Source organism: Antrostomus carolinensis, unplaced genomic scaffold, assembly GCF_000700745.2.
Source record: "Antrostomus carolinensis isolate BGI_N321 unplaced genomic scaffold, ASM70074v2 scaffold1445, whole genome shotgun sequence".
Lineage (NCBI taxonomy): Eukaryota > Metazoa > Chordata > Aves > Caprimulgiformes > Caprimulgidae > Antrostomus > Antrostomus carolinensis.
The window spans coordinates 90,946-102,896 of NW_010315492.1; the positions used below are offsets into that span (position 1 = coordinate 90,946).

General features: G+C 36.3%; 1 protein-coding gene across 1 annotated transcript; it reads right to left on the reverse strand.

Annotated features, from left to right (window-relative positions):
* Nucleotides 1-200: 200 nt before the first annotated feature.
* MBIP (MAP3K12 binding inhibitory protein 1) lies at nt 201-11,713 on the reverse strand (the record flags this gene model as incomplete). Its single annotated transcript, XM_029084949.1, has 8 exons — nt 201-721; nt 2,160-2,198; nt 3,540-3,637; nt 6,110-6,262; nt 7,927-7,992; nt 9,466-9,562; nt 9,662-9,880; nt 11,594-11,713. Coding segments are annotated over 8 exons (903 nt in total), but the record flags the coding sequence as incomplete, so codon positions are not given.
* Between the last annotated feature and the right edge of the window lie 238 nt (nt 11,714-11,951).

The following is an 11,951-nucleotide window of genomic DNA, read 5'->3' on the forward strand; positions in this document are numbered from 1 at the left end:
CGACAACGAGGAAGTGAAGAACAAGTGTCTATTTACACATATAATACTTCCAGAACCATCTTTCAAATAGAAATGCAATTTACTGCATTTCTAACAGCTGTGAAAACAGTGACAAATACAGAAAAAAATGCAGGTAAGCATGCACACTGCAAGTTTTTTGTAATTTTTTTTTCCTAAGACAGTTTACTTATGAGGAAGTATTTAATTTTATTTCACAACTCTATGCAAACTACTTACATGAAAAGTATTCAAAAGATAACAACCCTTTTGAATAGTCAGTCATCAAAAATTACATGTGAAATGTAGTTTTTGTATGCAGGTAAAGACTTTCCACATATGAACAATGCTGCAATCCTCCTTTATAACAGAAGGGAATGGATTATTAGAATGCTATTCCTAAAACATTCTTCATTTTAAAGTAACTGTTTCATTAATAAGACTGTGTTTAAATTAGTTTTTCTGAAAGCAAGCTTTCCAGATCATCCCAAATGATGAAGCTTATATGCATGCTTTGTTTTCATTGCTAAATTCATCCCCGATGAGCACTACTCAGGCCTATGGTTTAGGTACGTGTAAAGCATGATGAGGATTCTGAAAAGACTTTTTTTTTTTATCGAAGAAACCGCTCAGCCTCCTTGGACTTGCTTTCTTTTGTTTTCCTCAGTAATGCCTGTTTTATAGCATTGATCTTTTCATCAAGTTCAGCCAATGAATAGTTCTGCTAAAAGAACAAAATAAAACCCACAATCATTTACATCTTGTAATTGCTACAGAAATGGCCTAGCACTTGAGACTTGAGGTCACTACATATTACACTAAATGATAGAAATACTTTTGCAGAATTGTCTGAATCTAGTATACGGCTACTTAAACTTGAAAGAAAAAGAATGTAAACTTAGAAGAAACTGACAGTCCTAATCCTGAATCAATATATCCATGCTATTTCCATTAGATGCTTGGTTAACCCGTTAATAAAAGAACAAAAATCCTTCAATGTTAAAACACTGGATGAGACTATCTGGTTTTATAGAACCCATCTTTACAACTGAGGGTTGTTTTTTTTTTTTCCTATTGCCCAACATCAATCTCCTCTGTGTCTACCTAAGTTGACTATTTTTTTGATCTCTTCTTACACAAAGAACTGGTTATCATCCTTTTTATAAAAATATTTCACCCTATGGAGGATTTTTTTTTCTTGTGCAAACAAGCCTACCTCCTCCATGTCTCAGATGGCCCACATCCCATTCTAAGCATTCTCCCCAGTCCATCTCTCTCCAAGTGTGATGGCTAACAGTAGACAGTGTTCCAGTCATGGTCTCACTTGCACTGAGGAGAAATTCTCTTTTGTGGCCTAAGGTACATGGTTAACGCATTCCCTTATGTGATGGTAGTGTGAAAATGGCAAGTCTTACTGACTTAGGTTAACATCTGCTATAACATCAGGTCTTTCTGCCACACTTTTGCCAAGCCAGTCATTTCTAGTTTTATTGTATCTTCATAAACCAAACTTTTTTTTTTTTTTAAATAAACAAAAAACACCAATCATAAAACAAAACAAGACCAGAGGACACTACTAGGAGGCTGGCCAGAATTCACTAATTGCTTATTACTCCCAGCTTCATTAACATCATTACAGATTTATTTTTTCCTATCATCCTTCTAACTGGTAAAAACACTAACTAACCTACCCTAGTACAGACTCAGAAAACTAATGTCTTTATTTCTCCTTCCCTCTCTCTCTTTGCCAGCAAGCTATCCAATAACAATGCAGCTATTTCTGAGCAGTTAGATATTTGCTTGGTAGAACTTCTGATTACTTCTCACTCTGAACATCCTAAACTTAAGATAAGGACAACTAATGACAAAACAAGGGGAAATGGGTTTAAACTGAAAGAAGGTAGGTTTAGATTAGATATTAGGAAGAAGTTCTTCACTGTGAGGGTGGTGAGACACTGGAACAGGTTGCCCAAGGAAGTTGTGGACGCCCCCTCCCTGGAAGTGTTCTCGGCCAGGCTGGATGAGGCTTTGAGCAACCTGGTCTAGTGGAAGGTGTCCCTGCTGATGGCAGGGGGTTGGAACTAGATGATCTTTAAGGTCCCTTCCAATCCAAACAATTCTATGATTCTATGATTCTATAAACAAAAGTTAACAGTACTTACGTGGGGAGGTTGAACCTTTCTCCTCTTGCCAGAACAGCTCTAAAGAAAAGATATAATCAAAACAGACTTAATGTTGCACTGACAGAGGACCACAAGTAATTCTGTAACAACAAGAGTCTTTAAAGTACAGAAACAATACTGACTGCCATTCCAAGGATTAAAGAAATCTTTTTTATAATTAAGTGTACTTTGGATCACAAGAAATACTACTGGAAAGCAGTCAGAAGCTGTTGGAAGCTTTTCCACATTTGGCAGCCAACAACTAGCAACGTGACTGAAGCTTCCTTCAGAAAAAACCAAGATCAATATCTAGCTTTTGAAACAGTCGATATCTTTCTCCCTAAAATTTTCCTGCATCTACACCAATATTTCTGCAAAACTTTGGACCAAAAAAAAGCTAATTACTGCAGAACAATAAAGCACAACACTATTATTGGCACCATCACAAATTTTTCCCAAATCCCCGTTATAGAGAAGACCTCAAAGCACTTTCCATGGAAATTTCAGCTTCTGAAAGTGTATTTTCAATTCTGGTTTCCAACAATTTGAAGGCACAGCCCCACAAAAAAAGGACTTGGTCTCCAACACAAACAAAAAAATGAAACAAAAATTAATAATATTTCTATTGATTTTAATTGTTGACTCTTCTTTGGCTCGTCTCAAGACAGAAAATGTAACGTAAAATACATTCAACAGTAAAAGAGACATTCTTACTGTTACATGGGGAAAGAGCAAGATAACACACAAGAAATTTCTACAGCCAAGCAGGGCCTGATGTAGTAACAACTGATGTTCTCTTTGTCCTAGACAATCTCCTCTGGTGAATGAAGGACAAGATTTACCGTTCAGAAAGAGACAGAACTCTACCCCAAGGCTAGCAACAAAGAAACCAAAGTCATAGAATCCCATAAAACAATTTTTAAAGGGTCTACTATTTCATCCTATTGGAAGTTATTTCACATAGCTGATCTTTAGAATCAGTTCATGTACAGAAGCCCAAATGATTTCAGCTGATTTAAGCCATGAATGATTTGTACTGAGATCAGAACTTCTTAATTTTCTTGTCATTAGAAACACTTCAGATTTTAAGGTGTGTGGGGGAGAAATCCAACCTCTGTAATACATTTCTTACAAATCAGTTAAGCTTGGTTGGCTGCAATTTCACCCCTCAAACAAATACTATTTTCTTTCATATGAGAAATTAGGTAGAAATATGAACTTGCATAGATGGTCCGTATGAAATATAACCATTACATCAAGCTAGAGCTGTCTACCAAAAGCCCTCTGACTCCTTAAGTTTTTGTCTGTACGTGACAGATTTAAGCACAAAAGTCCCAAAAGCATTTAGGTATGCTAGAAGAAGTTTAGAGAATTTCTTACTACAGATTGAAAATATTCAGGAGACAGTCCTTCCAGCTCAAGGATTTTATCTTCAAGCTTCTTAATTCTCTGATAAATGTCTCTTGGTACAGGACCACCTAAATAAACCAGTAAAAATACAAAGAAATCAGGAAAGGCACTTGAATAACTTTTTTAACTAAAGATTGCAAGTTTTACGCATTAATTCTTTGAGTCCAGCTATCAGCCAGTCGCTGAAACAAAATGAGTGGATGGTATAATAAAAAGTTCATTAATATGATTCAGGGTAAAACCTGTCTGATAAGCCAGCACAGTCAGTGAAGGCAATAGACAACTTTATGCAGGTGGTTGAAATATGTCTGACAAGATCCTTAGAACAACTAATGATCATAGTACACTGGTCACATACCAAATGTTACCACTTCAAAACTGACAGCAGCATCATGAGGGAGCACATGGGACAGCAGACCACACATTAATTCAGCACTGATATCTAAGACTGTTCTGAAGGAAACCTATCTCTACTGAGCATCAGAGGTTAGAGGACAGGTACGAGTTGTGCTTGACAAAGAACAGCATTTGCCTGGCCATAGATGGGACTGTGGAACAGAGTAACAGAGCTTTGAAAAAAGAAAAACCAACCAACCAACCAAAAAAAACCCCATCCCTCAAAAACCCAAACAAAAAAGCCGCAAGCACCACAAAAACATTAGCAACAAAAACCCCACCTCCAACCCATTTGCTGTTTGCAGCTATACTACAGCAGCTTGGGTTTGTTTCTCCATGTAGGAACAGAACTGATCAAAAGATCAGCCTTAGAAAGCATCTTATTTATGCTACACAGTATTCTATAAACCAAAATAGCTGTTTATCACAACTAACTACTGGCTATCCCAATTAAAATGATAGCCTGGTTCTGAACAGTAGTGACAACCAAGACCTTAGCAAGCTTTTACTTCTCTTGCCATCCATTTCCATCTATTTCTATGTCTGCTAAGCAAGAAAATTCTGTTCCACAAACCACTGAAATAAGCACTAATGGATTTTTTTGCCATTCATCTATTTCCTCACTTCAGACAGCCAATTTTGTGGGTAGCCTTCCTGCTTCAGTCCTGCTCTCTACTCATCACTCAGCAGCTACTAATTAAATTGGCTCACCTCTTACTCTTCTTAATGTTGCTATCTCTTAAGGTAAAGGGAAAAGAGCAGTACTGGCACTAGAAGAAACTGTTCTGAAAAACAGCAGGTGAGTCAAGAACAACTCTTTCCATCATCAGAAACAAAAACTGGAGAGCAGGTAGCTGAGGCAGTTATCTGCTCAGATGAATACTTTTTTCACAGCTGCTGGGATAAGTAACAAATGATCTTGAGACCTTCCCCAGGAATGCTGATTTGGACAGAAGATGAACTGGAATTGCACATTTTCATCCTCTTCCCCTATACAGTAGTTTAGTTGACCTGTTGCTTTCAACACAATTATGTCACCTATTATAGGCACAACCTGGAAGCAAGGGCCCCTCCTTAGCTACCTGCAAACATTATCCTTGATATACATAAACTCCAAGGTTACTACATGTTGGAACCGTAATGCTGGACAGCCACTTGCAAATTATATTTCTACACACAAAAACCACCTTGCTTTTGAGACAGCTATACAGCTAAGTGTCAAGCTCTGACTGCTGCCTCAACAGTATCTAAGAGTATTCTACTCTCCGTGCCGCCAGAGGACTTTGATCCACTGAGCATTCACAGGAATCTAGTAATCTAGTCAATGTTCACCATATTGTTAAGATAATGGATTGGCATCTATTCAGTATTCAGAAGACAAAAAAAAAAAAAAGTCAGTGTGTGTCTGCAGTTTGATGTCTGCAGTAGAACACTCACTTTATTAGGTGAAGGTCTGGGCTTCTGTTCTGTTCTGAAAACATTTTTCAGGGAAAATCAGATTCCTCCATGAAAAGCGCCTCATTGATTTATATTCTAGAAAACCAGGGCTAGGGCGAGGAAAACAACTACTTACAAAAAGTCAGTAGCCTGGTGGCTATGGCATTTATTTTAGTGAAAGGTGTGGACTCATGTTTGTATGGTTAAAGGGAAGTATTGGCAATGAGTTTCCTACATTCTGGGAAATAAGTTTCTGACCTAACTGTATTTCCAGAATCATCCACCTTTATGAAAAAGTGTATTTTGGGTTCATCCTATCCTCAGCCCACAAGGTGTCCATGAAGCTGAGTCCTAACCTCAGCTTTTCCTGTTTAGTGTCAAAGCAGAAGGACTCTATGGGCTATGGAGAACCCCTACCGCCAGTTCCAGATTGTTTTAAATCCCATCCTGAAGAACCCCTCTCTCGTTTGCCACCACATCAATTATAGATTTACTAAGTCAGCATCCTAATTTGGGCATAAATCTGGGTTCCATTTTGGGCAGAAGAACTTAAACATTAGATTGTAGTACTTGGGGTGACTAAACCCTTCAGTGGATCTATCCACTGTTTTTACAGTCGCAGTTCTTATAGATTTGCTAGTTTTACTACAGTAATAACTGTAGTACAAACTGGCACACTGATGTCACAATTAAAACATGATACAAACCTGTTTGTAACCGTAAGTGTGCTTCAATGTTTTGCAATCTCTCCTCAACAGCTTGGTTTCCACAATCATGAATGGGTACATTGGCTTTGTGACTGGACCCATGTGGTCCTTCAGATCTAGTCTGAGGTCCATATGTATTTACTACCCTAGAAACTAGGTAAAGAGAACAGAAATTTAACATATATGCACATGAAACACAAAGTACATCTAACTAAAGCAATCAAAATATTAAAATATAAAACCTGTGTTAATTTCACACCAGTCTTTCATGAGAAGGGTCCCACACACATTAAGATCAAAGGTTCAAGTAAAAGTATTTTCTTATTTTTGCATGAGTAACTAAACAAAAACCTAGAACTTTACATATGCAAAGTAGAAGAATTACTCAGGCATTCATGTGCAATGGCAGTATCAAGAATTTGTTGTCAGCTGCCAATAAATAGCAGAAAACCCAGTATCTATGTCAGCAGTTGCATGTGAGCTGTTGTGAATGCAAGGAAGAGGCTAGACCTAACATTACAGGAAGCATCATAAATACATGAAGATGAGGGGAGGTGTACAACTAGAAGAACCGCTACGAATCTCAGCAAGGAAGTTCTCTACTAATTTTTGTTATTCGGTTAACAGCCTTAATGACTCTTCAGCTGCTTCTGGGTCTGTCTTTTCCCGTTGCTGAACCACATCTTCATCAGAAGATTTTGGTCACTTCTCTTTAAATCACAATCATTTCTCAAGTCCTTCCGAACAGGACACTGCAGTGTACTGCAGACTTAAAGACTATGTTGGCAACTCCAGACACTGAAGCACACACCTTCTTAGTGCTTCATGAAGGCCACATATTACATTCTTGCTTCAGTTTATGCTGGTTTTACTTCCAGTTCCTTTCTAAGCATTATTCACATCTCAGTTACGAACTGTTCGAGTTTTAGTTACTTCAAGTGCAAACTTTTTTTTTTCCTGTAATACACTACCATCCAAGTTACAAACTAGCACTCAGTTTAAAAAAGCGACTACTGAAAGGGGTTCTTGGTGACAGATTCTGAACTCAAACTCACTCCCCCATTTCCATCTTAGCTCACCAGACCATTTAATGCTTACACCTATCATCATGCTTCACAGTATTATTCTGAGTTTTTTGGTTTCCTGAAGGAATGAATTAAAGTGGTTATCCAAATACTACCACTCTCAAAAATGGAAGAGAGGGTTACTTCCATTATCATTTTGGAGATTTTGTTTGTTTTTAAACACAGAGTAACTTGTGTACATCCAGCGAGCAGCAGATGGACAAGCAATCTTTTATACATAACTTCCGTTGGACAATCATTTCTACACTACTTACTCCTTTCCAAAAAGCAGTGCAGTAGTAAGCTTGTTCTCCAGCTTGTCACTTCCCCTATACCTATGTTTCAGAACTTCCACTGTGTCCCAAAACTATTTTCCAATTCAATATACTTACAATGACTAATGAAAAGTAGAAGATAATTTGATTTAATCACCATTCCTTATCTGGACTGTTGGCTTCACCTTAGAAGAAAAGCTAAAAATGGTTCATCTTATCTATCCTGCTTTACCTTCTGCATCTTTCCTTTCAGACAATGAAAACAGGCTACTTTGATTTGGACTTTAGTGTCCAACCATCAGCTTAATGAAGCAGTTATGGAATTGAAAACCTTGGAGAAATAAGCAAAGATGTTAAAGTATTCACTAGAGTAAAAAATCCATACAATAAGCTTGCATTTTTGGAGCATTCTTTAAAAAATTTTTAAGTCAAAAATTCATGAATGCTGTTCTATCTGGGTATTAAAATAGTTGCTTACCCTTTATATGGCTTTTAAATCCAGGATAGGGTGTGAAAACTGCATCTGTTCTGGCACAGCTATTTTCTAAATAAATAACAGTAGCATAAAAAGTGAGGTCCTAATCATGTATTTACGATTTAAAATACTCTAACCATCACCAGCTTTGAGGCTTTTAATAAATCTAATTTAAATTTTCCATACAATAACAACATCAGAAATACATTCATTCTATAAACACTTGCTCCTTAATAGTTTCACACACTTGCATGGATTTATTAGTTTTAATTGGTCACTTATATAAAGGTATGCATGTGTGCATATAAAAGTTTATTAGATCAGGGCCAATTTTCTTCCAATTTATATTTTATTTGGCTCTTACTTTTCACTGTGTTTCTCTGTCAATGTATTTCTTTCTTCCTGTACAGAAGTCTTTTCCCTGCTTAACCCTGCTATTCTGCTTCTATGTCCTTTTTTGAAACTGTTCTCCTATTTTTAGACTAGTCTAGTTTACTTATCAGCATTCTTTTCTCACCTTCCTGCATTTATTCTGATGCCTGTGACTCCTTTGATTTGTTTAACCATAAGCCTATAGTACAGACCATCTTAGTTTATTCTAATATTTATATTTTAATCTCTGTTCATATACATCAAAGCTTTACACGTATTTTATCATGCCTGAACATACAAAGGAAAGTCTTACCATCATTTCTTCTGTACATAATTAACAATTTTCAGGAATCAGTATTTTACTACCTAGCATACTCTACTAGACTTCAGATGTCACTTTCATTCCAACTAATATTCAAGGAGTTAAACTCTCTTCCTAGAAAGCTTACAGAACAATACGCTTTGATCTCTAAAAGCATAAGTACATCACAGAGACAACGCATATCTGGGTTCACAGGTACTTAGAAAACATCTCTGTACTGCTTGTGTATATAAAAGTGTCTTCACTTTTAAGACACGTTTAGTTACACAGTTACTGATCATGCTAATAGGATCTAGCCCACCAGATGGATTTAAGACTGTTTGGTTATAGATACAGCCAATTGTGCCAGATGGTGCACTAAAAACACCAATAGCATGAGTAATGTTGAAAGGAAAAAGTTATTCTAGTAGCTAGTAATTCAAATTGATTGCAAAGAATTCTTCTTTGTAATTTAACTAGCATTAAATTAACTTCACTTTTAATATGCAATTCACAAGACATTTCTGAATTGCAATTCTGTGGACTTTGGAAGGAACATCTAGCTAAAACACTGGGAACAATAGCTACAAAATCATCTGATTTAAGATCACGATCCTTAAAATGAACACTGTAATAGCTATAATCTTTCTGTATGGGATGCATTAAACATTGTCACCCAGTGACTACTTACTTTTTTTTTTTCTATCTGATAACATCTGCAGTGCACATGCAAGTTCTTAACTTTAAAACAGTGTTACTCTTACTCTTAAAATAAAGTTCAGTTTTAAATATAGAACAGCGCTTTTGAAAAAAAAAATTAAAAAACAATTTAAATTGCTATGAAGATGAAAGACTGGCCAGCCAGTTACCTTGATTACAATCAATAACATTGCAAAATTCCCTGACATTATTTTCATTGATCTCAGCTTGTTTCCTCTCGATGAAGGCTGATATCCGCCTGTCAATCTGCAGGTAATAAACATGATGGCATTTATCTATTTTATTCTTTAAATTTAAAATTTAGAAAGTTGGGTTTTTTTTTTTTAATTTAGGTAAATCACTTACTTCTGCTTTTCCAGCTTTTATTTGGACCACCTCTGGATCAAAATTAATATGAGCATCCTTCAGATCTCCCAAGTCATAACTTGCGTATTTTTCTTCAGCCTGACAGCTACCATCATAAACATCTAAACTTGTTTCACAAGTGCTTTCTGTTTTACCTGCAGGTTCAACATGGCCTATATTTTCCTCTTTAATCAATGACTGGAGTTTTTCTAGAAGAGGCTGAACAAAGAAAACAGTATATTAGGCTTTAAAAAAAAAGGCCAAAAACTCCTGAAAACAAAAAGTAAAAAGTCAAGTGCTATTACAATTTCTAGAACAGACCAACTGAAATAATTTTAGGAATTACAACATCTGCCTCAGATGGAACACAGTAATAAAAAAAAAAAAAGAAAAAAAAACCCTATAGTTCCAAATACTGCCCACACCATGATTCTGGCCTTTTTGACCTGTGTCTTTTAGAGGTTTGTATAGGAAAATTCACAAATTTCTGAAAAAATCTGCCTGCTACTCATCTGTTAGTAGTTAAAGCTTCAATCACTGGCACCAATGCCACTTAATTAATGTGTCATTCAAATGCCTACTCAGAACAGTAAGGCTTAGTATTTTTCCTCTTTAACACGAAAGCCAATGCTTTCACACTGTAAAGCCTTCACTTTATCACCACAGCACTACATTCTCCACTTGAAACTGCAGTTGCCCAAGTGAATGAGAGAACACAGACATGAAATATATAGGCGTTATCCTGAACACATGCTTTTCTTGACACGGTTGATTATCTACTTAGGTCATGAAATTAAATGAGAGAATGCACTGACATTTGTAACAGCAAAAATAAATGCTTATTGTTCTACTGCAATAACTCTTACACAAGATGTAATAACAAAACCTCAGTACATATATACGTTGCAACCCCTTTTTTAATTTTTACCAGCTTCATCTAGTCTGAATTTCATTGCTCATTTTCCCTCTAAAATTTTTTTTTTTTTCCAAGACAACTTTATTTTTACCAGTCACATTTCCTGAAATGGAATCAAATTCCCAGTTGCAGTGTTCTTACAGTTGGATGTAAGTTTTACTTGCTTTTATCTTGCATACTTTCTCTTTTCGTTTATCACACCAGAGATTTGGTGGATGTCTGGAAAACATAAAGGGTCTTTCTTTTACCTTCAGACAAGTAAGTGTAGGAATGTCCTTTTTCACTCTCACAGCACTACACACTTCAAATAATCCATTGACTAGCTGGAGCAAAAAACTGGTATTCAAATCCTCACCTTTTACAGATGAACTATCAAGGTCAAAATACTGTTCAGTTACCAGCTGACACACTGCTCACCATCCCTGCCATGTAAATTACATGTACTTTAGGCAGGGTCGGAAAGTTTCAAATAGTTAAAAGAAATGACAGTAATGGTGACTGGCTACTTGGCAAGATGAGACATTAATGTCAAAGAAATTACTCTTTAAAAAAAAAAAAACACCCTACGCTGAAAATATATTTAATTGCAGTACGGCACTCCAGGATGTGTCATGCTGGGATAATGCCACTTCTTGAACCACTGAAAGCACTCCATGAGCCTCAAAACTCACCCAACGCATGGAATCATTATCATAGCATGACACACACCTGCCGTGTCTTATTGCTTAATTATAACCCACCATAGATGGAAATGTATCACATTTACAATGCAAGTCTAGAAATCAATGAGGCTGCATTTATTCAGCCTTCTCACCTACAGTGGCTATTCCCACCACTAATCTGAAGTGCGAGTACCTCCGAGGCACAGTGGAAACCAAAGCGTATCACACTTTTCCTTTTTGTTGGACATAGACATATAAGATCAGAATGACTGAAATTTTATTGTTCAGATAATATAACTGCATTCAGCTGTTGATCACTTTTCTCAAGTCATATGTGTCCCATTAAATATTTACCTGCAAACATAAAATATGCTGCTGAAGTGCACTAAAGAGCAATGTTGGCTGAAGTGCTGATGTGCTTTGAAGCTTGCTCCAATCAATTACAACTTTCACGATATCATCTCCAAGGTTAAACTTCAGGAGGGCAAAACAAACAACAAAAAATTATATTGTTATGTTGTATTAATGTCACAAAAGTATATGACTTCTACAGGAGAACAATTATGCTCAATCTCATATAGACCCCATTTTTATATGACAGCATTAGAGAGGTTTAACATGAACTATAATTCAAGCAACTGTCACTTTCAAAGTAAGCTAGTATTTGTAGAGTATATTCAAAAATTAAAAATTCCTTACTACCTCATAACAC